The 27,752-nt window shown below is 46.9% G+C and overlaps 1 protein-coding gene across 24 annotated transcripts in view; it reads left to right on the top strand.

Annotated features, from left to right (window-relative positions):
• ADGRL3 (adhesion G protein-coupled receptor L3) overlaps window positions 1-27,752 on the top strand; it is a 439,175-nt gene that overhangs the window by 202,623 nt on the left and 208,800 nt on the right. For 22 of the 24 annotated variants that reach the window (XM_068941083.1, XM_068941084.1, XM_068941073.1 and 19 more), the window contains one exon: window positions 1,127-1,340. In XM_068941083.1, coding sequence (XP_068797184.1) covers window positions 1,127-1,340 — 214 coding nt within the window. Of the gene's footprint in view, window positions 1-1,126; window positions 1,341-27,104; window positions 27,486-27,752 lie in introns of those variants that run through there. The other 2 variants (XM_068941075.1, XM_068941064.1) reach the window with 1 other exon arrangement.

Below are 27,752 nucleotides of genomic sequence, written 5' to 3'. Positions count from 1 at the left end.
GTGGCACGTCAGCCTTCGAGCTGGAGGCCTCTGCAGCGCGGGCTAGTTTTTGTCCTTGTGCAATATGGAAAGGAAGGGTCTGGCTTTTGTATCCGCTCGTGGCCAGCGTGCTCCACTGGGAAACGCGCGCTCGGTTCCCGGCTTCGCCGTGGATCTCTGGAGAGATCCTGGCACCAGAACGACGCCGCATAGCTACTGCGCGTGGGCGTTTGGGAGGATGGAGTCGTTAAGCTGCTCGGGATCTTGGATCAAAGAGGCTATAGAGATAGGAAGCATTATTACTTGTCGTCATATGCATTTATTTACTAATACTTGAGGGCTTTGCTTTCAAGGCCTCTCAAAGGGTTTTTTTCTTTTCCAAACTGTAGCCAAGATTTCTTTTAAAACTGATAAGGTTTCTGAAGGCTCTTTAACTGCACCGTACTGGGTGGTATTGACCATCCGCACTGATCCAGTGCAAAGCTGAGACTGAAGCTTTACCTCCACAGCTGCTTATATATTGGCCTTTCCGTAGAAGATATCGCTGCTGTGCCTGAGACTTTGGGATGGTTGCCAGAAGCCGCCGGGCAGCCCCCAGGGCGCAGCAGGCTACAGCGAAGGCCGTTAGGCAGAGGCTGGCGGAGGACGGAGGAAAGGACTTGGGGCGATGCAGATGTTGTTGCATCTGCAGCTGCACAGATGCAATCCTGCAGAGCGGGTGGGACCCTGGCGCTTGGCTGCCAGAAAATCCCCCTCGGTCGATCGGGCACAACGCAGGCCTGTGATTTTATGCATCAAAGCCAACTAGCTCTTCACCTGGCAAGTAGAAGTAACAGCAGCACCAGAGTTGCTATTTACCTCTTTCAATAGGAGATTTCAAAGCCCTTTACAGGAAGGTTCATTAGCTTTTTTGGACAGGAGAAAATCAAGTAGGTGAGGGCAGAAGTGATTTCTCTAGACAGCTAGCACGCCGGGGATCAGCCCTCATTTCCGCAGGCCGCATCTTGAGGGTAACGAAGCTATATCCCGAACGATACGTATTGGGGGGTGGGTGGGGGGAACCTGATGTTGAACCGCATTCAGCTTCTAATCCTAGTCTCGGCCCCAAAAGTCAACGTTTGCCGTGTTTCTGTGTTAATCCTTGCAGCTTTCAGCCGAGCCCCGGTGCCCATGGCCGTGGTCCGACGGGAGCTGTCCTGCGAGAGCTACCCCATAGAGCTTCGCTGCCCGGGGACGGACGTCATCATGATCGAAAGTGCCAACTACGGGAGGACTGACGACAAAATCTGCGACTCCGATCCTGCTCAGATGGAGAATATCCGCTGCTACCTGCCAGATGCCTATAAGATTATGACTCAAAGGTAGAGCGCTTGATATTCGTTGTGTGCTGACGGTGGTGGTGGTGGTGTTTTTTAATCCGGTATGTACGCACCGGGTTTTGTGCGTTTGCATGAGAAAACGCAGGTGCTTTGTATGTATGTGTACAGAATTACCGCTGTAATCGCTAAGCTGAGCGTTTACCAGCGTGGGTCAGGATCGCACAGTATTTAGAGTATTTGCGGTAAGTACTGCTAATAAGCCATCTTGATACCTGCTGAGTCTCAGTTTTACCTTTGAAATACCAAACTATCACAGCTCTTAATACATAAACAAAGCCTTTCTCTCACGCACCTTCTTTTTCTTTTTGTGCTGCCCTGCTGCAGATGGCCAGTAATCTGCTTTAAACAATTAACGTTTGGTGTTCAAAATAACACTTTTGTGTTTCAAAATGCGAAGACAAATCTCAATCACTCATCGCTCAGCCAGGCTGATTAGTTGCAGGGGGATCTGAATTCCCTGTCAAGAACCCCTTCAGGGTTATGGTTTTTGCAGAAGACTCTCCGTTATTAGTGTTTCTGTACAATGGCTGGTGCTCTTAAGTGCTGTTACTGCATATGGAAATGGTAACTGAGATGCAATCTGTGTAGACAGGCTCCTGTATTGCAGGACCGGAGCCTAAAGGTTCATCCCAACCTATAGATATCCTGGGAAAGCCTATGGAAAGCCTTGAATTATTGCTGAATTTTTCAGGGCGTTTTCCAATGTGGGAAGTGGTGCGAGGAGGATTAGTAAGTCCTAAGTTCTTGATGTTCAATCATGCTCAGTGTGTTTCTCTTAATATGCATGTATGTTTTTGTTATTGGTTAAACAGGAGAAGCGTGAGAGTTTGGATGGGAGGGGGGTGTTGGTAATATCGACACCGGCAAAGTGTTGTTGATGGAAGTCAATGACAGCAGCGTTTGGGCGGTGACCTCACGGCTTGAGCCCTGCAAGGTTTTAACGGCGCGCCTTGCCGTTGTTTGCTGGAAGACGCTTTTGACGTGAAAAGTGGAGTTGCGTGCAGAAAAGCAAGCGTTGGTTTCGCCTGTGTTTGACAGGCAAAAGTCTGTTTTTTTGAGCTCGGTTTGGGATTGCTCCACGTCAAGGATTTAGATGTCCGAAGGCTGGGAGGTCTCGTGCGAAGCGCCCTCCTTGTTGCACGTGGCCCCTTTCAGCCTGTTGGGCTGTTTTTTGGTTGCGCCTCTCTGCGTAGCTGTGCGAAGGAGGCCCGTTTGCCTGGTTGTCGCTTACGTGGCTGTCGTCCCAGCAGTTCCTGGGACTCGACGTGATTTTAGGGGAATGGCTGCGATTCTCCTCCTGGGGCTGTGAGCGGCTTCACGCCGCAGGCCTTCATCCTGGGCAGAATAAAACCACGTCATCGCCTTCGTGGGCCGTTTCAGGGCGCAAAGCGTGCGTGTTTTAGATACGTACCTGGCAGCGTCCTCCAGGCGGTAGCCTCTCCACCAGATGCACAGCCCTGCGATGGGGTTAGCGGGGAAGCACATCTTTGGGGCAAAGCGTCCGTTTTCTGGCTCAGGCAGAAGGGACGGGCCGTGGAGGGCAAAATTTCCCACAGGGGAAACGCGAATCCCGACCGACTGAATGTTCGTGTCCGTGGGACCTTGCCCGGCACTACTGGCCGGCGGGGAGGCTGGGGAAAGGGTGGTGGCTCTCTCCGTCTAAAGCATTCAGCAGCTGCAATGCTTCTTGGTGAGGCAGAGCGCAGGCATGTTATCGGTTAGGTGCTTCCGCCTTTCTTGAGAATAAACACGGCCTGGTCCTGGCTAGAAGGCAGGTTTAAAAAGGAGGAAAATTCCCTGCTTTGCATTTTTGCGTCATTCTCGCTTAATCTCCGTCCATTCAAAGAGTGGAGACAATATAAAAATAAAACCACTAAAATGCAAAACGCTCTTAAGAGGCAAAGCCATCTACCAGTTCACTGCTCGGAAATAGGTCTTCTAGCTGGAAGAAAAAGTGATTTTAAGGGAAAACCCTGACAGACTGGTAGTTGCGGCACTAGCTGTGCCGCTTTTGTGAAAGCCTCTACCCGCAAAATTAATGAATTCAGCGGGGCTTGTGGTGGTTTTGCAGACCAACGCGGGTTTAAACGCGGTGAGCTTGGCTTTGCTGATGCTGCAGGGTGGGGGAAGCAGCTCCTGGGAGCCGAAGGTCCTGGTGGCCGTCAAAAGCGTCCGCGTATGGAAAGAAAAATGCATGGATTAATTATTGCCTTCGTAAATACAGAGCGCCCTTGTAGGCTTTGCAAGAAGTTGTCTAACTGCTGGCGGCTTTTAATCAGCGCCTCTGTGCAGCCGAGTTATATATGTTGCGGCGTGACTGCGGGGAGGGAGGGGAAGAGCGAAAGGCAGGAAGAGCAGCTTGCGTGTGAGAGATGGAGATGGTAGTATGCGAGCCGAGGCTGCCGCGGAGCAGATTTATGGCAGATATTAGCAACCCCCCCCCCGCCCCGCCATGAGCTAGCATGTTCCTTTCTTCTGCGTGTTTATATAAATTAATTTTGCAGACGGGTCCGTGGGGTTATTTTGCAAGGGAAAAGCATAAATCTGCTGGTGTGTTTGCAGAGCCCCCCTGAGCAGCAAGAGCACGAGCAGCCCTCGCTCCAAGTGTCGCGCCGAAAATCTCCAAAATCTTCAGAGCGTTGCTCTCGTTTAAGCTTGCTTCACCAGCTTGCGGGGAGCTGTTTTATAGGAAATTAAAGCTGTGGCCTGTTCTGTTTTTAAACTCGCCAGCTCTTCCTTCCAGCGTTAGAGGAGCAGCTGCCCATAAAAGCCCAGAAAGCGCCTCGTGAACTGGAGTTTTTCTGAAACAATTAGAGGGGGGGGAAAAATGGGTTTCGTAGCCTGTTTGCTTTGGAGAAACAGCTTTTTTGAGGGCTGTAACGAGGGATCGAACGCTACCCGTGCCCGTTGTAAGCTGTGCGCGCCGTGCCACGGGAGACTTCGCGCTCTCCTCCCTCGAGCAAGCGCGCCACAAAATTAGCGTATCGTCCGTTCAAGCAGCCGGGACCCTCTGCAATCAGTAGGAAAAAGCGGCCTCGTATTCCCGTGAGACTTGCCTTTGTTTTCTTAGCGTTAACGCTGCCGTTTACTCCATGGAAGAGCACCCTAATGAACAAAAATTGCTCTCGGCCATCTCTCTGTTGAATTTCACGTGGGTGCTTCCCGCTAAGGAAGCGCCTGGCCCGGAAGGACGAACATCTGCGCATCGCTTTTTGCACGCCAGGAGTTTCGCCGCGGTCGGCGGAGCTAGACGCCTGGTCAAAACGGCACGTTTTAAGGCTCCAGCTCCGACAAGGGAGTTGAAGGTTTATTTGCCTCCCTCTTGGTTCAGCCGCGACCTCGGATGAAAGCCGGTGCGGCGCGATTAAGAGCCCAAGCGTGCTTTCGGTCGCTGGGCTCGTGCCGTCTTGCAACGAAGCTCTGGGTTTTGTCGGAGAGCCTTACCCTTCTAAAGGGGGAGCAAGCCGCCCAGTAGTTGGTGGGGCGGCGGCAGGCGCTTTGTGCAGAACGGGTGGAAAGGAGGACGTTTTCGTGAGCCACCTTGCGTTCCATGACAAAAGGTACCGCTCGCCTCCTGACGGGCTGCGTTTTGTTAACGTCTTTGATGGCCTGAGCAACGCAGGAGTCCAAAACAAGTCGTTACTGCTGTAGGAATACTGTATCTGGTAGCACGCTCTTATTGATGCTCTCTCCACCTGTGGTTTTCAAGACGCTTCTCAAATGCTGGTGATCTTGCTTTAGGAAGAAAAGAGCCTGGATTACCTTATTTTTCAGGTGGGATGACTGACATATGGTCAGGCTGGTAGTTCATAAAGTGGCCGCAGGTTTGGATCATCTCAACGTGGGGCTGCTCTGGTAGAGTCACCTTTCCTCTGAGGAAGGTCATTCGGGTGCGTGGAGGGACTGTGTGCAGGACAAGGGGTGTAATGCGGATCTGGGGCTCTGCCTCGTGCCGTGCTTGCAAGGCCGTGTAGGACTGAATGAGCAGACCTCAGCTGAAACGCAGCGCAGCTGCGTCAGGCTCTCCAGACCCAATGGCATATTTCTCAGAAAGCGGCACCCTGCTCAGACATTGTCATCACCTCTGACTCAGATACCGAACGTCCCATTTGATAGGAACCCCCTCCGCCGCCTTCCCCCGCATCCTGAGTAACGTTTGGTAAAGACTGCCAAGGTACTACTCATTTTTTTCTAAATTTGTTATCACACAGATGGCATGGGAAGCGCATTTCTGAAGAGCTGAGATGTTGCAGTGGGGAAGCTAAGCTTCTCTCTTTCTGGGAAGCATGAGTCTGGCGCTTTGAGATTGCCACATAAAAAGCGTCATGAGTACAGAAAAATCCTAATGTTTCATTTTAAATAGTAGTTTCTGTAACCATTAGACATGAATAGATAATATTAAAGCTCATGTTCCATGCATTCTGATTCTTTTTTTTCCCCTCCCTTGAAAACAGGCCTTACGACTTGGTTAAGCAGCCTGTTTTCTCACTTTGCAGAAAGATATATTAAAACGAAGCAAAGTCGACTCATCCCTTATGCACCTTGACCCTGGGACAAGGGCACGCGTGGTATTACTAAGGAAAAAAATAATAAAGTGCTACTGGAACAGTGTGCACTGAACTGTTGAATCACTCTGGAGGGAAAAAAGAAATCACTACTTCCCCGCTTGTACGCTCTTAATTTATCCTACCCCTTCCTTTCCTGAAAATGCTGTCAGACCAAGCGCGAGTAAATTCTGAAAACGACAGTCCTCTGGAATTGCCCCTGTACCCTGGTAAATCAGGGCTCGTCAGTCGAAGCATCGCGACGGATGGCGGCTGCCGTGGTAACAGATGAGGAGAAGGTAGCGCTTTCTGGGGTAATTAGGTTCTAAACCCTGGAAGGCTCCATAGATCAAAAACAGTGCTTTAGGCTTCCCCGGATACCAACTGGTAGCCGTGGCCAGCTATAAAACATAGCACTTAAAAGCAAGAAATAAGCTAGATTGAAAAATGGACAGTTGTATTGTGCGCTGGGTTTTGATCGCTGCTGACGCGTGACTCCCGTTTGTGAAAATCCGGACGGGAGCTGGCAAAGGCATGGGCGACCGGCAACCTCCGTGGCCCAAAGGAGAGGTCTCTTGGCCTCCTTGAGCCTTGTAGGCTGGCGGAGAAAGGTCCCTTGTGGATTTGTGGTTTCCGCTAATGCAGGCCTCGCTAGCTGACCGTCCCCGGAGCCAGCTGGGTGGTCGTGGTAGACCTGTGTGTGGTACGGGCTGGTCTCAGTCAGCGGTCTCTCAGAAAACGGTCTTGCGCTGAGCTACTTCTGTTAGCACTGGCAATCTCCAGAGTTGTTTTTGTCTACGGAAATTTATCAGTTGCTTCCTATAGGCAGCTGGAAAAATTCATCCTCGCTGTTTTCTAAGACTGCCTCAGTCTTAACTGACAAAGAGAAGACACGGGATAATCTCTTGGATAAGTCATGTCTTGAAGTGGCCTGAACTCATGCTGAAACTCAGGCAGGGAAATCCCAGTTTATTACTTCATCCGTTGCTTTGCTAGCATGGAAGTGGCTGGCTCGGGAGTGCCGGAGGGAAGGGACTAGCTAACCCTTTGCAGCCTGCCGCATGCAGCTTTTGCTGCGGAAGACCACCTACTTGTTACGTCCTCCTGTCATCTGTTTTACCAACTGCTTCGGACTTGCTGAGAACAGCAGCTCCTAATTTGTAGCTGTGGAGGGACGTTTCAGCAAAGATGGAGCTGGCGCTGACAGCAGAGTATGCCCATCAAAACGTGTGCGCTGCATTTATGCTTACATTGATAGTAGGTGCATCGATGGGAGATGGGTGCAAGAGCACAGAACAGCCTTCCCATAACTGCTGTGTGGGAAGATGGTGCCCTGTGCCTTCAGGTGCTGGTCTCTACTATTCCCCAAAACATATTTTGTATCATGAAAAGCATTATTTGAGATGCTCCCCCCCAAAAAAGTTTGAAGCCAAGTGTCTGCATCCTGACTATGGCCCCTCCTGTCCAGTGCCTCGATTGCAGAAGCCGTGAGCGTCGAGTAGCTTCTCAGTCTTCCTGCATCTCTCATCTGCCCAAAGGTGATGGCCATTGGAGCGCTTGGTCTTCATCATCGGGATTAAATTGATTTAGAGCATTGTATGATAGTGTGCAAAGTCTATTCAGGCCAAACTGATTTACGCTGTCTTAAAACAACAAAGAAATAATTTGATCAGACTAGAAGAATACATCTGTGCTCCTTCTCCGTTTAATCTTCTGGCTAGAAATAACGACTAAATAGCTGTGAGGTAGGATGACTTTCAAGAAATGCATCTGTATCAGTTTCTTTGCCTTTTTTGTACAAAAGAGCTCAGTTAGTGTATGCCTGAGGTCAAAATCGGGTTTATACACAGGGGATTGTCTATTCTCCGGGATATTTCAAAGCATTCATTCAGTAGACTTTTTCATTGCACCGTTTGTGGAGTCTTTGGAGCTTGAACCGTATATTCCATTCTAAAATGTGTAAAAGCAGTGTGGGCTCATCCCGCGCCTTCTCTGTGCGTAGAGTGCACGCGGGGGATTTCTGTACTTCTCTGCAGGGCTGGGGACACCCTCTGTAGACGTTCCTCACCTTTGCACGCTTGCAGCTTGGGATCCACAGTGTGGAATTACATTTTTTGTGATTGCTCTGCTGCTACCACATGCTTTTGCACCCTGAGCTGCTTTGGCAGGAGTTTCCAGGTGCTGCGTGAGGACGAGATCCAAGCGGGCAAAGATGGGCGTTAACCACAAATAATCCACTTAACCGGTGGCAAAACGTGAACAGACACAGACAATGCTGCTGGATCGTCAGTTCAGTGTGGTTCTGAAATTTAAGTTTTGTTAGTGGGATGGACTGAAGTTTATCTCAATTTCTTTGGGGAAAAGCGGTCACAGAAGGTTTTTAACATAAGCAGTGACCCAAGAAAAGATTTTGCTGCGGTTATGATTCAGGAGAAGGGTTTTCTATATTAGCAGGCGGAGAGTACAAGAGATGCCTTGCTGCATCTGTGATGTAAAAAAGGGCAGGATATGGGATTTATGATTGGAGGCATCTTCTATGCATTATGCATGGGATAATACATTGGTGTCAGTTATATACAGTGGAAGCCTTAATTCAGTTGGAGTCCTGCTGACATCGTAAACTGGGAGACAGCGAGTAGTTTATGGGCAGCAGTAGAGCCTCCGGACTGAATTATGGCCCCGGCGTTCAGCCTGTTAGAGTGTCGCAGTTCATAGCAGGCCGTATATTACATGCTTTTACCCAAAGTAGAAGCAGTGACAAAGAAGGGAAAGGAAAAACTTCCCTGCCGAGACGACGCAAGGGGTGGGAGAGGGATGTGCGGGCAAGGGGAACGTACCGAAGGCCGAAACTGGTGCAGGGACGAAGGGGATTGGAGGTGGCTAGCAGGAAAGGTGCCCCGACGGGAGCAGGGTTTCACCCTGATCCCTCCTAGTTAGAGACGCGCCTTGACTCCGATGCCCAAGATTTAATATTCTTCCTAGATTCTCTTCGGTAGCATAAATTATGATTGCTGGATGTTCTTGATGTCCATATGAATGCCCAAGCCCTTTTTGAATCTCATTAAGTCCCTGGATTTGATGACTTCCAGGAGCTGCAAGTCCAGCAGGATAATAACTTATTGTGTGAAAACGGATTGCTTTTGGTCAGATTTTAATTTCGTTGCCGTCCCACTCATCTCATATCCTCAGACAGTGAGGACAGAGGCATCCCAGCTATCTTTTCGATTTCCGTTCATTAGCTTACATGCATTTGTCATATTGCTTCTAATTTATCTGCTCTCCAAGGGAAGAAAGTTATGATCTTTCAAATATTTCTTCATATGGGAGTTGTTCTGGCTTTTCTTTTTTTTTTTTTTTTAAGAGCGTATGAAGGTTCTCGCTGTTTTTCCCCGAATGCCCTTTAATTTTGCATTGCCGTGTTTGAGACAAGATGAGCTGTACTGTACACAGCGTTACGGTTCAGGCTGCATCTTCTACCTATGTAAAGGCAATGTTATTTCTTTATTAGTATTTACTTTATCTTTTTTCTTTTTCCTGTGAAACCTAACATTAACGCTGAAGGTTTATGATTGTCATTGTTATTTTAAAGCGAAATTGAAAGTACAGAAGAAGAAAATTTTATGTTGAATTTGAGATTTTAGGCCATTTCTCTTTGGAGAGCATACTTCCAGTCTTCCTTTCCCCAGGTGGCTTTGAATTAAGCAGAACGTCCCAGTTGACGCAAAGTACGGCAAACCACGCAGGAATAATTATATCCGTCCCCAAAATGCCTGATCTGTTCCTCATAAACTGTCAGCTCCTTTGGCCATGTGGTAGAGCGTGATCCACTTAAATGGTTGCAGGGGTGCCCAACTAGCATTTTCTTTTTCTGATTTTATTTACGATGGGTGGAAAGCTTTGGTCATCAATGCAAATACTAGTAAAGGTATGGAGTGAAATGTAAAAGCAGCTGTTGGGCTGTAGGGAGCAAGGTTAGTTGCGGGAAGATGTGTGCTCCTTGCAGATGTCCTGGGTCTGAATTATGCATGTCCGAGCAGCATGCTGCGGTCGGGGATGCTGGTGCGCAGGCACGTATGAGCAGGCTAGTACCTGAATAGTCTTCCCACAGGGAGTGAGAGGTGACTGTACAAAAGCAGATGAGTGATTATCGCTGTGGAGATGTTTTTCGTGGTGCTTTTTGAGGTGGGCAGGGATTCTTCAAGATCCCTCCAAAATCTGCCTTTGTTATAAGTGCTCCTTGGCAACCTTTTGAATAACTGGCCTGGTTACAGACATCTGGACGCAAGCATCTAATATCTGAGACACCAATAAGAGGAGGAGGAGGAAAAAAAGACCCCTCAAAGTACAAATACGCACAGAGAATATAGGTCACCTTCAATGCAGTGGATTAGGCTGAGCTCTGGAAAATCAATTTTGGTTGATTAGTTGCACTTGTAGCTAGATGTAAAGAGTTAAAGGCAGGCTCTCAACAGTGCAGGCTAACGCCTGTCGTGTCGGGCTGGGATCCAGAAAGCGCTTAGGTGCCAGTGTAACGCTGCGTGTGAAAAGAGCTGCCTTGCAAGCAAGCTCTGGTGGGTCGCCTCGTGGAGCATTCCTGGCGATGGATGGTCTAGCTGGTGTGCCGACCCAAGGTGGACTGTATCTGACCATCACCACTGCCCCATTTCTCGTTAAGGTGGTCCGTCGTGCCCAGAGGTGGCCAAGGTGGAGTACAAGCTGCAGTCACTTTTCAATTATTTAAAGACCGACCAGAAGTGCTCTGCAAAGAGTGCGTGCCTAGAGGGAGGAGGAAGAGGATGAAGCGCTTAAAAGGGTGCATCAGCTTCCAGATTTGATAATGCCAGTTGGCATAGCGCCCCTCAAAAGTGTCTTTGGTCAAGGGCTTTCGGATAGGGACAGAAACCGCCTATACGCCAAGGATCCCTTTGAGAAGACCTGCATGTTCGTATTGAGAGGAGGTGAAGTAAATTCCTGTACGTTCTTAAGAGTCTTTCTCTGAAGCTGAAATTTTGCAAGTTACAACGCTTAAGAGCGCCCATGGCAGCCGGACACCTGATTTTCCACTGAATGGGCGCGAGCCCTAGCTTCCCGGTGTCGAAACGTTTCTTTTGGAAATGGAAGTTAGCTCTTAAGTGGCTCTAGTGCCTTTTAATATTTTGCCCCTGATCTAACTTGGATCGTAAGTATACCAATTTGGAAACAGCCTGCCTCTCATCAAGCTCGGAGTTTTTTTTAAGCTCGTATGGTTTAATAGGATTAACTTGCTGCAGTTCTGATCCAGTCGTCAGAGAGGAAGCTCGTTCCAATTAAGACTCCGTCAGAGGGGAGGTAGCCTCGAGCATAAACCGGGAACGAGGTGATGCCAGAAATCGGGACTCCTGGAGGCCCTCTCGTCTCACCCTTCGGTGAGAGGAGAAACCTTCGGCTGCCAAATTAATGCACTCGGGGACAAGGAGTATAATTAAGAGATTAAAAAACACATATCCCCCTTTTCAGCTGTCGTCTTTGGAGATGTACGCAGATAGGCACGCTAGTCTGCACGTAGTGCAAACATCTTAATTTTCGAGGCTCTAAAATACGTGCAGGAACTGAATACTTCTTACGTGTCTGCTTGAATTATCAGGAATAGCTTACAAAGTGGAGCGTGGCCGCTGAAATGAATGAATAAATAAGTGAGCTTATGGAGTATTCCTGCCAAATCTGTTTTGGGGCTCTTCTGCAAAAAATAAACAACTCGTGTTTTTTAATCGTGTTTAGTTTCTTCCAGTGTTCCCTTGCGTTTCAGCAGCTGAGTATTTTCACCATGAATTTAATTTCCTCAGCGTTGGTATGGGAAATCCTGATTGTGTAGCCCCTGGTTGTGTAGCCACTTTTCACCCAAGGTTACGTCTTAATCCCTTGAACCCAGGGGGACACCCTGAAGTTTGGCAAGTGCGGCGAGATTTTCAGACGTGTAACATATTGATAACGTGTATATGGAATTAGGGCCTTTCTGGTCCTTATTTGAATTCTGAGCATGTTGGGCTTTCATGAAGAAGAAGAAAATTCTCAGCAGAGTTCCCGTGCATAATTTCTTTCCACTCTTTCAGCAGGGAAAAGGCAGCTGTGGAAGAGGAACGTGAAATCGAGAACCTATGCCTTTTGAATATTGCACGTTTTTCTAAGGATGTTGGAGAAGGGAGGAAATCTGTAGGACAGGTGTGACGTTGGTCACAAAGCTGAAACAAAACATCGCTAGGGGCAGCGCAAATTGAAAGTTTTGTGTATTGCCCAAGTGTCAGTGGCTATTCTCCGGAGTAGATATCTCCAGCATCCAGACTCTCTCAAATTCTCTTGCTGCTGATTTCATGAGACCGCAGAGAGGAGAAAAAGTGCAGGGCAATAGGGAGAATGAAGAACATTTTAAGAGTGAGACCTCAATTTGAGAAATTGGCTTTTTTTCATCATGTGGTGAATTCATTAGTCATGTACAGCAAAGAGGTTGATTTATGGCTGTAACTGTACTGAATTGATGAACGCAGTTTCTTGAAATTTAGTGACCAAAATTAAGGCCTCTCCAGGCATTAATAGATTAGACCACTTAAAACAATTTAATTATTTATCCTATACAAATGGGATGGGATATTTCTAGAGCGATGCATGCATTACTTCACGCCTGTTTTCGTATACATGGGATTGAAGCTCTGTTTGCAGATCTGGCTGACTAATGGCATGGAGGATGGGAAGGACTGTTGCCGAGACTTAAGAATTCCCTTGCTCTTTTCAGTTTGGGGGACTTCATTTAAAAAAAAAAAAAAAAATCATCGTCATCATATCGCTCTGGTTTGAGCTAGTATTTTTCCCATGCTGCCCATAAACGCTATCAGCTTCTGCTCATGAGAGAGTTAAAGAAGTAAAAAGAAAGGCTATTAATAGCACTGTATATCTGCATTTGAACATAGTATTATGTATACGTACTGCTATTTTTATTGCAGTAACATGCAGATAACTGATGGCCCATCAGGGTAGGCCGCATAAACATATGCGTAAGCATGGTTTCCCACCTGGAGACCTTGCAGCATCGGTGGGTTTTTTTTTTTTTTTTTGCAAGCGATCCTGTCACACCATCATATCCTCTCCAAAGGGAAGTGACTGTGCTCTAAGTGGCTCGTCCTTAAGTGCTATCCTATCCAGAAAGTGAAGGAAGTAATTAAGACGGCATGAATTATGTAAAGCAGACTTGAATAGAGAGTGACAGAAGGGCTGGTTTTGACAGCTGGATGTTAAATGAAATTTGTTTCTGTTGTTATAGATGCCTAGACTGTTTTTAAATGTATAATTTATTTAGATTTATTGAAAGGGTAGAGGAAAGGAACAAGAAATCCCTGATGCGGAGAATTGAAATAATGAGTTGTTATACACATAAATAGTCATTATAAAATATTTTATTGGTCGATTTTTGCTTTATTTACCAGGGCATTTTAAGACTCCTTGAGTCCGCATTTTACATGCGTGCAGACCCATGTTGCATTTTACCCAGCAACCCCTTCCTGCATGCTTAATTGAGTTAATAACTGCAACAAGCAAATCCTTCTGGCTTCTCCCAGCTCTGTTCTGGGGACAGAATGAATTTCTCAGATTTTCCGAAGGAGAGTTTATCCTGCATGGCTATATCTCACACTGTTTTATTACTCAAACCTTTCAGGAGGCCAAAGCTGTTCATGAGGGAAAGCTTTCTAGTCGAAGCGGCAGGAGCTTTAGCTATGATGGCAAAACATCTACAAACATATACTTAAGTTACATTATAATTGGAAGAGGGGGACTGTGGGAGGGGGGAAAAGGGCTGTTTCCAAAGAAAGCCTTCAGATGTTGGCTGGGGCAAAGTCGATCCTCCGGTTAGGACTGCGTAGTGCCCTGTGAATGTCTAGCACGCTGCAGACAAAGTTTTTTTTATGTGATGAAAGGTGGAATGATTTCCTTTGGGGTTGGTTAGACAGAGTCATGTCAGAACTAATCTGCTGCTTGCTTAGGATTTTCCTCACTTACGGTACATTCAAATGCACGCGATCACTATAAATTTTAACCTTTCTAAAGAAATGATTTTTCCCAAATTCAGAGTAGTCAGGAGCCCTGCTGGCTTTACGGAAATAGGAATTTAGGGCTCGTCAATTTGCATGTGATCCCTGGTTAATCTCGAGCCACGCTGGGGGCGCGAGTAGTCCTGAAGCAGGCGAATTCTGGAAAAAATTTGCCTTCGGGGCAAATTCTTCCCTTCCCTCCTCCCTGATCCCGGCTGTCACCGATTTAGTAGGTTTCATGGGATATAATATTACATATGTTATTTTCCGTTCTGCTTGTTGGCATCCTAACACTGCATTAGATCTCTTGGATACCCTTGGGCAAGTGGCAGAAGTTTCCTGTTGTCCCGATGAGCAGCCTCAATGAGGTGCTCTCGATGTGAACAGCTTCTGCTTTTTGTAAAGCTTAAATTCTGGTTTGATTATGAAATATCTCTTTCCTTCCCCCTCTTTTTTTTTTTTTTTTTTTTTGCTGTCTGTGCGTGGCATTTATTTCTCTGTACATTGCTTATATCAAAGGCCATTAATATGTCACTCCAGTCATGAAAATCGTCAAATGCCTGGTTTTCTCCCGGGTAGTCTGTTGCCTTATGTTTTGTGTCAATGCTTATGGAGAACTCCAAACTAAACCTGCTGAACTTTCATATTTCTTGTGTCTCATCTCAGCGTGGCACCCTAGGTTGCTCTTGCACAGTGCAGTTTGCAGCGTGGTGGGCGTGCAGGGTGGCCTGGCGAGAAGCTCTGATGGCTTCTCCAGTGCAGACCCACCACTGGCAACTTCAGCCGCAAGGAAAGAGGAGGACTTCCCAAACTCTCTGCTCATCATCCAGCAGGAAATCTCTGGTATATATGGAATGCTGGGATAGCTCCCAGTCTCTAGGGTCCTAAAATGGCAAGCATATAGCTGCTCCTGTTCAGAATTCAGATGCACTAACCGTTTCATTGCTGCATAGCACTGTTGGTGGCAGACAAATGAGAATTTCAGCAGGGCAGTGGCAGGCTGAGTTGCATGGCCACAGCCTCTGGCGTTTTTAGCAGCTCTTGTAATACTTTTGCCTGTTGTGTGCTTTCTTGGGGGGAAAAAACCTGAAGGCACTGGATTTGTCCTCAGTCAAGCTGTGCAGTAGATTCTCTTTCTGAAACAAGAACTGTTGGAGCGCTCTTCCTCGTAATGAAGTAGTCGATTACCTGTTTGCATGTCTAGGTCTACACCTGGATATATCAGATCGACCGAGAAGTGCATGCAGCGTGAGAATTGTTCTTTGGGTGTTGTTAGCGTGATTTCTGTCATTAGATGAAAACCAGTCTTTCAGCTTCAGTGTTGCGTTTCAAGAGAGAGGATGCTTCTCAAAATCCGTGGGCAATTCCTGCAGGGCTCGAGGAGGGACAACACGGCCAGCTGTGACACATGAAGGTTGGAGACCCCGTTTAGTGCAATTTCATACACCAGCACCCTTTCTATGAAAGTAAATGTGTACATCCAGGAAAAGCATGGATTCTTGCCCTGCTGGAGATGGTGGCTTTGTACTAGTCACCCTGAGAAGGGACATGGGCAGCACAACAGCTGTGCAAGCAGAGCCTCTCCTGGATCCTTGGCTGGGCCCTGTGGCTGTGTCAAGGCAGGAGGAGACTCCAGTTATCTTCACAGAAAACAGATTGCTGAGCCCTGCAGCGCAGAGACCAGGCTGGAAAGGAAAGCTGGTTACAACAGGAATCTGCCAAATCCTATGTGAAATTGTAACTATGTGTAATTGTCAGCAGAAAGAAAGAAAACGTTGGTCACCATGGAAATTCTGGAAAGAATACGTTGGGGTGACCAAAACCGTACTTGTCTCTTGGCTCTCTGGGAGCCAAAAGGCACTTTGATTCACCTACCATTTCAAAAAAAAACAAAACAAAACAAAAAAAAGTCCTAGCAGTTCCCATTCAGAGTAGTGAAGATGGCTTGTGTGTGCTGAATCAATGTTTAGATGAGCATCGTGAAGAGGAGGAACTGCCCTGGACAGCCGTTTGCAACTGTGACTGCCAATAACCTTCCATTTCTGTTCAATTTTCTGCTTTCCAGTTGTTTGATTTGAAAATGGGAGCTAGATATTCATTTTAGCACTAATTTGTGTGGAACAGGTTACTTGGGAACTATAAGTAAAATTCTCTTTCCAGGAACTATTAGAAAACTTGGTGTTCGTGACATTCTTGTGGCTGAAAATATATGGTTACATCAATAGATGCCAAAAAACATAGTGGTTGATCTATAAAGTTCACACTTTTTTTTTCCGCCATTCCCATTAGAACGGGAGTGGGGAAGGATGACAACTTCTCTGTTAGTAGATTTTAATTTTAATTGAAGGTTGTTGTTCTGTATGGTGTTTAACGCACATCTTTTGCACACAAAGATTTGCATCCGTATCTTAGCTCTTTCGCCTGATGGGTACTGCTGCCTCTGAGAGGGCTTAGATTGAAACAAGCCTTTGAGCTGCTGTGACCACCTTTGGGAGGGATGCACGCGAAGAGCTGGTGAGGGACTGGATGATCTTGCACGGCGCTGGACAGCTTTTTGCTAGGCATGCGGTGTGTGCAACCTGGAGGCGGGCAAATTTGCTCAGTATTAATCAGGGTGGTATGAGGGATGGAGATCTAGGTGAAGGTTGAAAGAGATTTGGAAAGGGAAGTGTTCCAGAAAGCAGCCTGGAGAGAGGATCTGAGGAAGGAGGAGAAATCAGGGCAGAGGCAGAAGTACCCCTCGAGCAGAGGGGCTCGTTGGGGTGGATGAGCCGGACATCTGTAACTCGGCGATCATCAACGTCCTCTTGGCCATGGAAGAAAACGGAGGCCTCCCCTTAGTCCCTTCACGTGGGGAATTAAATTGTGCCCGGAGGAGAGATGAACTTTTATCATCTCTGAGACCCTCCGCCTCAGCGAGGCTGAGCTGTCAGAGCGCCTTTGCGGGCGGTCCGATGACTTCACCGGGCATTTGTTATCCCTGCCTGCTCCCTTGTCATGCCTCCCCCCTGCCCAGCGATGAGAGCCTCTGCCTTTCCATTTGGCCGATTAAATGCTGTAAATTCTGTGATGAGGGGCTGAGTATTAAATTTCTTGGATGCGTCTGCGTGTCTTATCATGAAGCCGCTTCCACGTTGTTAACAGTATTTGATTCATACTGAAGGAAAATTGATGACCTGGATCCTCCTCACCTAACAGCTTCGTTGTTAACATCTCTTGTTCTTCTCAGTCACCTCTTTTTTTTTTCTTTTTTCTTTTTTTTTTTTATGCCTTCTCATTCAGTTTTTCAAGCCGCACTTTCAGCAATCACAGGCCAGAAAACTTGCTTTCATTCTTGAAGGTGATATTCTGTGGTGTTTTATCTAGAGGCAGAGCTGCTAATTCTCGCAAGAAAAGCTGATAGGGGCGGGAGCGCGAGCTTAGCGCCGTCTCCCCAGTCCCGTCATCGGAGAGTCGCGGCCAAGGTGACAACACGCCGCTCCCGGCAGAAGAGAGCTCCCTCACGTGCTCAAGGAGCCGTGGGTGAAACAAACCTTTCTCATCGCATCCGCCTTCAACGCGGAAACGTGCGGAGTCGGTGCTGGCACGCGGGGCGCTGCTCGGGGAGGACGCTTTGAAGCGTCTCGTGCGGTGGCTGTAGAAGGGTTGTGCGTGGATTTAGAAGAATGAGGACTATCAGGGGAGGACGTGCATTAAAGAAATCGGGCAATTAACATTGGGCATAAAGCATCAACTCGCGTTGAGATGACCTCCTGCTTCGCCGAGGACAGGATTTCAGAGGGATTTTGTTGTCCGAGTCAGCCCGCTGTTTGTGGCCAGGCTGTTCTCGCTGTTGGTAACGACTGTATTTCGTTCACGCTGCTAATACCAGTTCCGGCTCTTGTGCATTGCTTAACACGACTGGTACTAATTCCCTGCAAGCGGAGACCCAGTATCAGTATGACCCAATTTAGGAAGACACAGAGAAGTAATTAAAGATCCAGTTAGCTGTGCAGTGAAACCCCACTTAGAATTAAGTGCATGCTTAAGAAGCGTCTGGAAGACAGGCTTGTTCGTTCCTGTTTTTCAAATGAGGCTGAGCAGGGGAATAACGCAACCGAAAACAGCTTTATTTGCTCTGTGCCTCTAGTGGCCGTACCTCCAGCGTTGGGAGGGATTTGGCCGTTGCTGTCCGTCATCGCCGTGTGAGCTCAGGCTATGTGGTTTTAGCGTCTGTTGTCTCAAGAAAGTAGATAGGTATTAAAAGTTGGGAGCTTTAGCGTTGCCCGTCTTGCGTCTGCCCGGTCCGTCAAACTCTGCTCGTAGCTTCTTTGACAAAAAGGCAAAAAAAAAAAAAAAAAAAAAAAAAAAGATTGGCTTCCGTAACCGCAGTGAGTTTGGTTGGCTTAACTATCTTATTTAAATGTCTTCGTTTATCCCTGGTGTGGCTGCTGTGAGCTGACAGCCTTCTCGCTGCAGAAGCCGTCGTCTTCGTCTCCCCGGTAAGAGCCGAGCTTGCGTCTGCAGTCGTGTCTGCTGTCATCGGCGCTTGTCGCTGCTGCCCTCCCAGAGGAGCCGGAGGAGCCCGTCGTAATGAATTATCCATTGCCCCCTATGATTCATTTAGATTTTTTTCCTCCCTTCTTTTCCCCCCCCCCCGCTTCTTCAATGCCCCAGGCATTTCAGCCCCTGAGCAGGATTTTCTCCAGCACTGATTGCCTCCCGTCCGTCTAACCGCTGTCCGATAGGCAATATGCTTGAAGACCTTGAAGGCCTCTGGTGTGAAGGCCGTTGGGGAAATGGTCAAAAATTGGATCTGGTGGTGGCCTGCTGGGATTTTTTGGGAGCCCTCCATGGGGGGGGGTTGCCTGGCTGCTTGGGGAACGTTGATTTCCTTCGCGTTTCTTGCAGTTTGGGCGGATGCAAGAACGTTATCCTAACTGCTTTGAGGCACTAATTTCGTTCAAGTTAAATAAAATGAAATCCTGAACGGTCTTGCGGACGCGCTTGGGGCGACGGCTACCTTGAAGTTGCACCCTTGTCGTGCTGGTAACTTAATTTAAGTAAACTGCTGTTGGAGTTTTTTGAGTTAGTGCTTTCCCCTGATAGTCATTACGGGCAACGTTTACCTTCTCTGTTGGGGTTTTTTTGGTCCCCCCACCCGCAATTTCTCGCCAAGCGTTCGTTACGGTGCCGGGGAATTCTCTACAGACTCTCCCGCCATCCAGGCTCTGATCCAGCCCTCTGAGCTCAGTGGTGCCGGTTTGATTTAATCCCTTCACACAGCTAATTTACTGGCGTTGGGAATATCGGAGTTCATTACTTTGACTGTTTGGAGGTGGGGAGGCCTTGGTGTGAACTTGAAAGCGAGGCGAGAAAAATCCTTCCTGCTTTCGTTTCCCCCGTGCAACGTGTCGCCGCTGTGGCACGTCTCTCGCTTCGCAAGCGTTACTTGCGGGCTTAAGACGCCGAACTTGGCTGTTCCCGGCGTGCCGTGCGTGTACCCGCGCCTTTCCCGCCGGCGTGAGTCGTAAAACCAAGCTGTCCGGTATGTTTTGTTAGGAGAGAGCCGCTTACTGTAGCGATGAATTGTCTTTGCTGAATCCATTTTCGCTCCAACGTGGGCTTTCGATGAAAGTTTGCAGACACGATGCTTTGGGCAGGCAGCCAGCGCAGAAGGGATTTCTGCTTGTGTTTCTTTATTCCGGTGCCAAAGGAGGATTAACTTGTGCTGAAGGGAGGAGCGAGGTGAGCTAGAAACGCTTGACCTGGCCTTTCCTAGCCGTTCGCTCGTTATTTTCTTTTGAGCGTCCTGCAAGTCCTTCGTGGTGCACGTGGGCAAGAACAGGTTAACAACCATGTAGACCTGCCAAAGCTTTACAAATCTCTTTACTAGCTTTATTAAACCAAGCTGAAAGAAATCCCATGTATTCTTTTTTTTTTTTCTTTTTTTCTCCAATAGGATTTTTTTCTTTTCCCCAGCCCACACGTGTGTGAATGTCTGCATTTTCCGGACGGTATGGGGGAGAGGTTTTTGTACTTTGTTAGTCCGTCTTTCCAGCGTCAGTCGGTCAGTATGCCCGACTTCGCGACGCATTCAGAGCTTTGTTGGGTTGTTTTGTGACCACGTTTGGGCGAGCGCTGCAAGTTTTTTGTAACGTATCTGGTAATTCGCTTGACTGTAGCGGGAGCTGGAAGATGGGAACGAGCCTTTGATCTCTGACATCGCAGTACCAGCAGGGGAGAAAATAAGAAACACTTTAGAGTCAAGATGTGTTAAATTAGTTGGAAAGTAAATTGACAGAGAGTTGGCAACAAATACATGCTATGAAATTGCTAACCCTTTGAGTAAAGCATGGGTATTTTCCAGCGATGGAAACTAATTTGCCCTGAAGCTTGTCGAAGAGAACTGACTAGTAATAGCAGGAGCAAAGACTTAACATTTTTATTCTATATCCAAGAACTTCTTTGGGGCTGCCAATGCATTAAAAATATCTTAAGAAAACAAAAGTGGTTAATGTGGTTGCAAGAAGCTCTTTGCATCTTACTTGGAACTCATGAATATTTATTTTAATCTGCATTTCCTATTAATAGTCTGTCGGAGTGTGTTTTCTGCCAAAACCTATCCATGCCTTTAGTTCTGTAAGCCGGTTGGGTTTCTGAATTCCCTTCCCTGAGCTGCATGGCAAGCAGGGGTGATGTGGTTCATTTAACAGCCAAAGTGTTGCAAAACGTAGGGACCGTCAAATGGACTGGTACAATGAGCACTTGAAATCTTTATGATATTCTGATGACTGTACACCAGCTGTAGTCAACAAGTTGCATGGATTCAAAACCCAAGCAGAAACCCAAGGTGTTTCCGCCTACCCCGAGCAGCGAGCTGAGAGTCCCTCTGCTTTGTCCTCTGAAGGAATGCATGCAAACGGGCAAACGGACCGCAGGATAAGTCAGTAAATTAGTTGCTCTGGATAGTGGTGGCGATTCTGATGTACAGATGCGCTTTTAAGAGTTTCTGAAAGATTTGCTGGAAGTCTTGTGAGGCAAGTACCTTCAAATCCCTTTGGAAAAGGCAGCCCTCTAGGCAGGGGCAACGCACGCTCTAAAATAACCCGTGTGTAGGTGTAGTAGTAGCGTGCTTGAACAGTTCCCCCCTGCCCCGAATCGGGATTAGTCTACTGGTTTTTCCAAGGATTCCTCTGTTTTTAATGAGCTGTGACTCAATAATTGAACTCTGCAGACTTCCCACCCCTAAAAGTCCCCCTGCCTAGATTTCCCGATACTCTCCCTGGAACGTGGATATCGGAGTAATTTAACCTGGTGGCGCCCTGCAGCATAATTACCGCAGTTGTTAATGATAAATAATGGACTCAGCTCGCAAACCCCAAGAACATCTAATCTGTGTGGCTGCTTGCACTGGCCTGTCCCCTGTGCAGAATACAGATGATCCTGATGTTACAAGCCGTAAAAAGGACTTGATAATGAGCCACTACCTATAGCCTCTTTTTTTAATCTCAAACATTTTCTCCCTTTCTCTGTGTTTCTTTGGTATAAAATAACTCATCATTTCTTCATTATATAAAATTATGAGGAAAAAATAGCACCGCCAAAATAACATGATAAAGAAAAAATCATATTACTATTAAATCAGAATTAGAGCATGCATCCTTTCCTACTTAGAGATTCTAAATTTGGGGTGGTTTTGATGGTTTTGGTGTGGACATGAAAGTTGTCAAAAAGTGTGTAGCAATAAGGGCATTTTTAATAAAGCAGCATTCCCTTTTTAAATACAAAAATCATAAAACTTGAATGTTAATGCAGAGTTTCTTTCTCTATAAGACCCTCCTTTAAGTTATGGCAAACATTTGGGGAAAAAAATAATTTTTTGCACTGATGATTAATCCGAGGATATTTTTCATGTCTTGGTACTAAACTTAATAAGCGGAAACTTTCCTGTGTTTGAGACTTTAAGTGTTGTTGCAGTTTGTTTATTTTTGTTAGACTCTACTAAGGTTTAGTTGTATTCTTTCTCTCCAAAACATTCATGTGTTCTTCAGGTTAACGTTCAAGCACTGGAAGTTTTTTGGTTTGGTTTGGTTTTTTGGGTTTTGGGTGTTTTTTTTTTTGTGGCTGTTTTTGAGATTATGCACCTGAAATGTTATCTTTTATTGCAGCTGTGACTGTTGGCCAAGTATAGATTAGGAGAAGTAATAAGAGACCTTGCTGTGCTTTTATCCCTAGCCTTTTGCGGCTATGATAGCATTGCTGCTACAAGTGGACGGAGGGGAAGAGGAATGTATTTGATTACGAGTGCGTTTTTTTATAAGTATGCCAAAAGAGAGGTAGGATTCAGTTGACCGTTATTATTTTACTTTTTCTTTGAGCCTTCTTTAAAGGGAAGGACATTTTTTTGCTTTGATCTCTGAAAGCTTATCTCCTGATAGATATTATCTGCTGCCTTCTGGGGAGCTCGGAGTCGTAAACCTTCTGTCTGCCTCAAGAGGCCTTCAAAAGAAACATAACAAAGCAAAAATCCAACAAAATATAGCACCCAGCTTAGTACGCAAATTTGAGCGTTCCTGTTAAGCTTGCATACATCGCATGAAATGTGCCTCAGAGGAAATGTACTGTAAAAATTTTTAGACAATTAAATCGCAGGCAGTTGTGATACCGAGTTTGATCTATTGAGATCTTCTATGCCAGCAGCCTCACGTTAGTGATTATAGTCTTGATTCTGAAGTCTTCCTGCTAATTGGTGATGGTATTAATTCATGTTTGTGCTGAAATTTGTGGGTTACGTTAGTTTGATCTGCCCAGTACTGGAGAGCAACAGCACGGGCTCATTGATGGAGTTGATGGTATTGCCCTGATTAACTGCAGCTCACAATAAGGTGCAAGAGTGCATTGTGCAGATGTCATTGTGGGGAGTTGTAGGCTGCTCTGTTAAATATTTTTTGATGTGTTTTCTTGTTATTTGACTCAATTCCCCTTGGGGAAGTCCAGTTTCAATGTGAGACAGCATTTTTGCACCCTTCCTGCCCAACTCGTTGCTCTTCATTCAGCTTCCAGGCTTCTCCCCACCATTGGGGATGTCCAAGTCAAGGATCTTTGTAACCTGATGTCCACTGTTGGTGGAAAGCTTTACGGACAGTTATGCCGTTATTAATTCTAACTCCTTGTTGTTTTTTTTTCCCACCTGACATCTGAGAGGTAGTGGACTTCTGAGTGGATGAATACCCATTCTGGACAATGATGTTATGCCCCACTTTATCGGTGGCAATGGTGGCACCTGTCTCACATGCCTCTGTTCCTTAACAGTGCCCTTTTCTGCATTATTTGCCTATTCCTGGCCACATAGCCATTTCTGATGGTTCCCAGAGCAAATCTGTTCTGCATTTTTTGGATGGAGCTGCTTTGGTCACATCCAAACAAGCTGCCGTACAAGCTGCCAGGACTTGGCCCGTTTTCACTGGCCGCCTTCGTAATGGCATGAGGGTTTTGGCACGCTGTGCTGTAGAGGCTAATTTCAGGCAGCGCTGTCTAAACACACTAGATTTCCCATCAATTATGCGCTAAGTCTTTGACAGGCTGTGCCAGTCTTTGGGTGAAGGCTTCCCAATTCTTCATTTATTTGACAGCCAAAGGAGGAGAGGAAAAGGCAAACTATTTTGCATGCAGGGTCCAATATGGGGAGTGTATCAAAGTTTTCTTAGCTGACTTTTTCAGAGTTAAGAAATACATGATAAGCCTTGGTTACTGTGTGATCCCTTTAGATGCTTTGCATAAGAAATGTCCTAGTGTTGTGTTTGATTATAATTTAGCCAAGTAAATTTGGATTTAAGCGTGAGGGTTTTTTTTTTATGGATTATATATTGGGTTTTGGTTTTTGACCAAAAAAGGATATTCTTTTCATTAAGTGAAAATGTGCAAAAGCAGCATTAATATGAGTGCAGCCATCTGAGGATTTCCTTACCTTGAATCCTCGAGCCAAGGTGCCTTTGTAGGAAGGTTTCGATGATACACAGCACGGAAAGCTTCCAGCTCCTTGTCCGTGCCTGCTTGATCCTTACCTGCTAATGGTAAGTGCAGTTGCGCTCGAAAGGGGGGACTCAGCATGTCACTGTACCTACTGCTCTGGACTGATATCCGCTGCTTAACCTATATCACTGGGAATGCGATTTTATACAGGTGGGATTAACACGTGAACGTAAGGGCTGAAACCCCGTCCCTGTGAAAATCGTTAACTGTCTATGGGTACTCGGTAACGGCATTTCAGTAAACACAGGTAACTCGTTCAAGGGAACAGGGAAAATAATTGGGGAAGATAAACCTGATTTACTTATCAAGGCTGTTTTTTGTTAATCCTTAAAAAAGGCATTGTTTTCATTGGCTCCGTGTGGAGTTAAGTGACCACTAAAGAGAGGAGTCAGAACTCCTTTAAGGTAGGAGCTAATTGTGGCTGTCGGTGCTGCTGTTACTTGCTTTTATGTGAATGCAACAGTTAAATGTAGATCAATTAACGCAATTGGAGTCATTTTGCAGTGGTTATGCCCAGAGGAAAGAGGTGGTTTCTTCTTGGATTTGCTGGAACAGCACTTTTTCTGCTTGGGATGAAAATCCAGACCTAGGTCCAGCAACATGCAGCTCAGTTAGTACTTTTATTTTCAACAGCTGAGTGGCTTTGAGGGTGGCTGGTGGTGGTGGTGCGGTTTGTGTTTGCGGGTTTTTTTGTTTTGTTTTAGCGTGGATTTTCAGAGTCTTCCCCTTGCACTCCACCTTTATTTTTTTGAAGAAATGTTTTCTTTGGGTTTAGTTCAAGGCCCACTTTTGTGGAGTGACAGTCGCTTCCAGGGCGGGAATTCTTTTCTTTTCTTTTTCTTTTTTTTTTTTTTTTTGGTTTAATCCTTTAACTATCCTTGAACGGGGCGGGGGAGGACAGGAGCTTGTTTTTTCAAGTCGGGGCAGGGAAGCATTAGGGATGATAAAAGGACATCTTGTTTAAAAGCAGCGGCGGAAAGCTGCTGTCCGCATTGCTCTGTCCACCTTGTCTTATCCCAAAATGATCGGCTTAAGGAGGAACCTTCACCTGGCCTTGGGGTACGCGGGGGTTTTATTGTGCCTGCTCGGTGAGGGGGAAGGAAAAGGAGAGACAGGAGGGAGCCACGTGCTTGATGGACCTTTGCTGATGGCTCAATCTTTCTAGCTTGGCTCCTTATCTGAGCAAAGAGGAAGCTTTAAGTGAAGCTCTTCTCCCTTCCAAAGTGATCTAAACCGAATTAAGACCTCTTTAATTCCGAATGGGAGAGGCTGCGTGGTGTTATCTTAATGCGGTTTTAACGCCGCGCCTCGAAATGCCCACCTTTGTTTAATTAGCCTTATCTTTCCCAAGTGCCCCTTCAAGGGCTCTTGGGCCTGGAGGAGAGCATCTAGCGCTGTGCCCGCTGGATGAGCTCTCGTGCCGCGCGTGTTGCTGACTGGCAGCGGAATAAAAGATTAAATGGAAATTACAATCCATCTGGAAAGGATTTGTTATCATCCAGGATGGACTGGAGTCAACAAGGGATTTTATTAATTCAATTAATAAAATCTTTGTTCTCTCCCTGCTGGAAAAAAAAGTTTAGATAAGGTGGCTAGGAAATAAGGAGTCGACGGTGGGATTAGAGAGGTCCCTGCAATTTTTCCAATGGTTTACTTTGAATTCAATAGCCTTCAAGCTTGCTTTCGGGGATACTAGCTGTAATGTGTTATTTGTTTGTTTTTCTCTTTCGGACTACAGCTGTAGACATCTGATCAGAGCTGTCTCGTCCTCCTAATTTGGGCTGTGTAGTGGCCGCTTTGGGCAGTTTCTGTTTCTGGCAGCTTGTCCAGGTGGTTCCCTTCATGTGCCCTTGCCAGCTGCTGCCCCCGGAACCAGAGCCTGGTCATCCCAGGGTCCTGAGCAGCCTCTTAGGGCTGTTAATTGCCTTTTTGCTGGGCTTAGCCTAGCTCATCCTTTCGGCTTCATGTCGGGCACTCAACCCCCTGGCCCCTTTCCAGGTGGGGTCTCCTTCGTTGCTTCTTTTCTTCTTAAGCCTTGTTTTTTTTTTTTTTTTTTTTTCCCATCTCCTTGTGCTCCTCCTAACAGCCGCCATTTCCACAGCCTTTTTGTGAAGAAACTAGTTTGTCTTTGTCTCCTGGCCCAGCATCTTCCTGTGCAGGCGAAGTTCCTGATTTTTTATTTTTTTTGTCTGGCTCCCCATCCTAGTGCCATTTTGGCGCCATTACTCGCTGGTGGGCAAACTAGGCGATTCCTCCTCCTCCTCGCAATTCCTTTCCTTTATGCGTCTTCCACGTTCCCCATTCATCACCTTGTTGCAACCTCGGCGCCTGGCAGGAGAAGTTGGCGCCTCCCGCCTCCCCCCTCCTCCTTGGGATCCCGCTTTCGGACCGTGCCTTTATCCTTCCCGGAAGGATTCGCGGGCGCCTTTTGTCCGCTCTGTGCTCAGAAGAAGCGGCCCGCTCCGCTTTTCGGTGCATCGTCCTGCTCGGCAGCGGCGATGTTTGGTCTCCGCTAACAGCGTCTGGCTGTATCTCTCGGCCCAGGTGGTCTTGAGCCTCTCTCAGCTCCTCAGTGTCTTTAGTTTTTTATTGCTTATCTCTTATTTCCTGCTCTAGTTCTCCATAAAATTGCTCTTATGCCCTAAATTTAAGGGCTTTTTATTATTTCTGAATGCTTTTAATCATTAAAAACCATTTAACTCTTGCACCGCCTGCCTAGGGTTCACAGATGGTTGAGGTTGGAAGAGACCTCTGGAGGTCATCTAGTCTGAGCAGGGCTGCAGAAGACCTCTCTCTGCCTGAGAGTGCCAGCGTTGCCATTTCCTTTCCTTACCTTTATCCCACCCCTTCTGCAGTCCGTAGCCAAGCACAGGTTATGCTGAGTGATATCATCCAAGCAGGGCTGAGGTTCAGGTCACCTCTTACGATGGTGTATGCTGTTTTTGTGCGTTAGGCTCGTGCGGGTATTCAGTGAAGACGTGCGTTTCTTGATTCCTTGCAAGTGCTGTTAGCATCCTTGGAGATGCGCCGCCAGCCCAGCATCTGAAAAGCTCATGTTAATGTGCTCTTTTTGCCCTGTTATCCGTGAATCACCAAGGTAAGCAGTCTCCGGGTCTGTTTGCTTTTTACTCAGTCAGGGCCGGCACCCTGCGCGGCCGGTGAAACCAGCCTTGACTCCTAAGCAGGCTGCTGGCCCAAACTGTGGCTAATTAGAAATCCGCTCCTACAGCCAGGCTTTCCTTCCTGAATGTTAATTAATTTTCGAGACGCCTGTTATTTGGAGAAATGAGACCGCAGTGGCAAGATAAGGAAGATCTGGCTTCTTTACCGGGAAGCTGGATTCCCGTCGTCTTGCATGTCAATCAGCCCTGCGATAGCCGGGGCAGGAAAGCGAGCCGGCCTGCTGGCGGTCCCAGAGAAGACGCTCCTGCCTCCCCGCTCTGCTCCCGCCGTATCGGCACGGCGCCGAGAGATTTCATGAGCTGCTGTCCGCAGCGCTGGGAAGGCCTAAGGTAGGTCTGAAATGTTTTTGAAGGGGTTGCTAAGCTTTGTCTTGCGGAGGTTTGTTTCTCTTGCGTGCGGAAGCTTCCGATAATTGCAACACATAGGCCGTAACGCGTGCAGGTATGAAACAGTTAAAAGTGCTTATGCGTCTTCAGAAAAGGCATCCCTTGAAAACCGAGCAGCACATCAAAGTAAATTAAGGCCTTTGGAAATGATCTTTCTTACTGTATGTGGTTTAGGACCAGCTGAATCCCTCTGAAAAGCCAAAGCAGGGA

This window comes from Struthio camelus, chromosome 4 (assembly GCF_040807025.1).
Source record: "Struthio camelus isolate bStrCam1 chromosome 4, bStrCam1.hap1, whole genome shotgun sequence".
Taxonomy (NCBI): Eukaryota; Metazoa; Chordata; class Aves; order Struthioniformes; family Struthionidae; genus Struthio; species Struthio camelus.
Note: the sequence above shows the minus strand (reverse complement) of the source record. Positions and strands in the feature narration are given on the sequence as shown.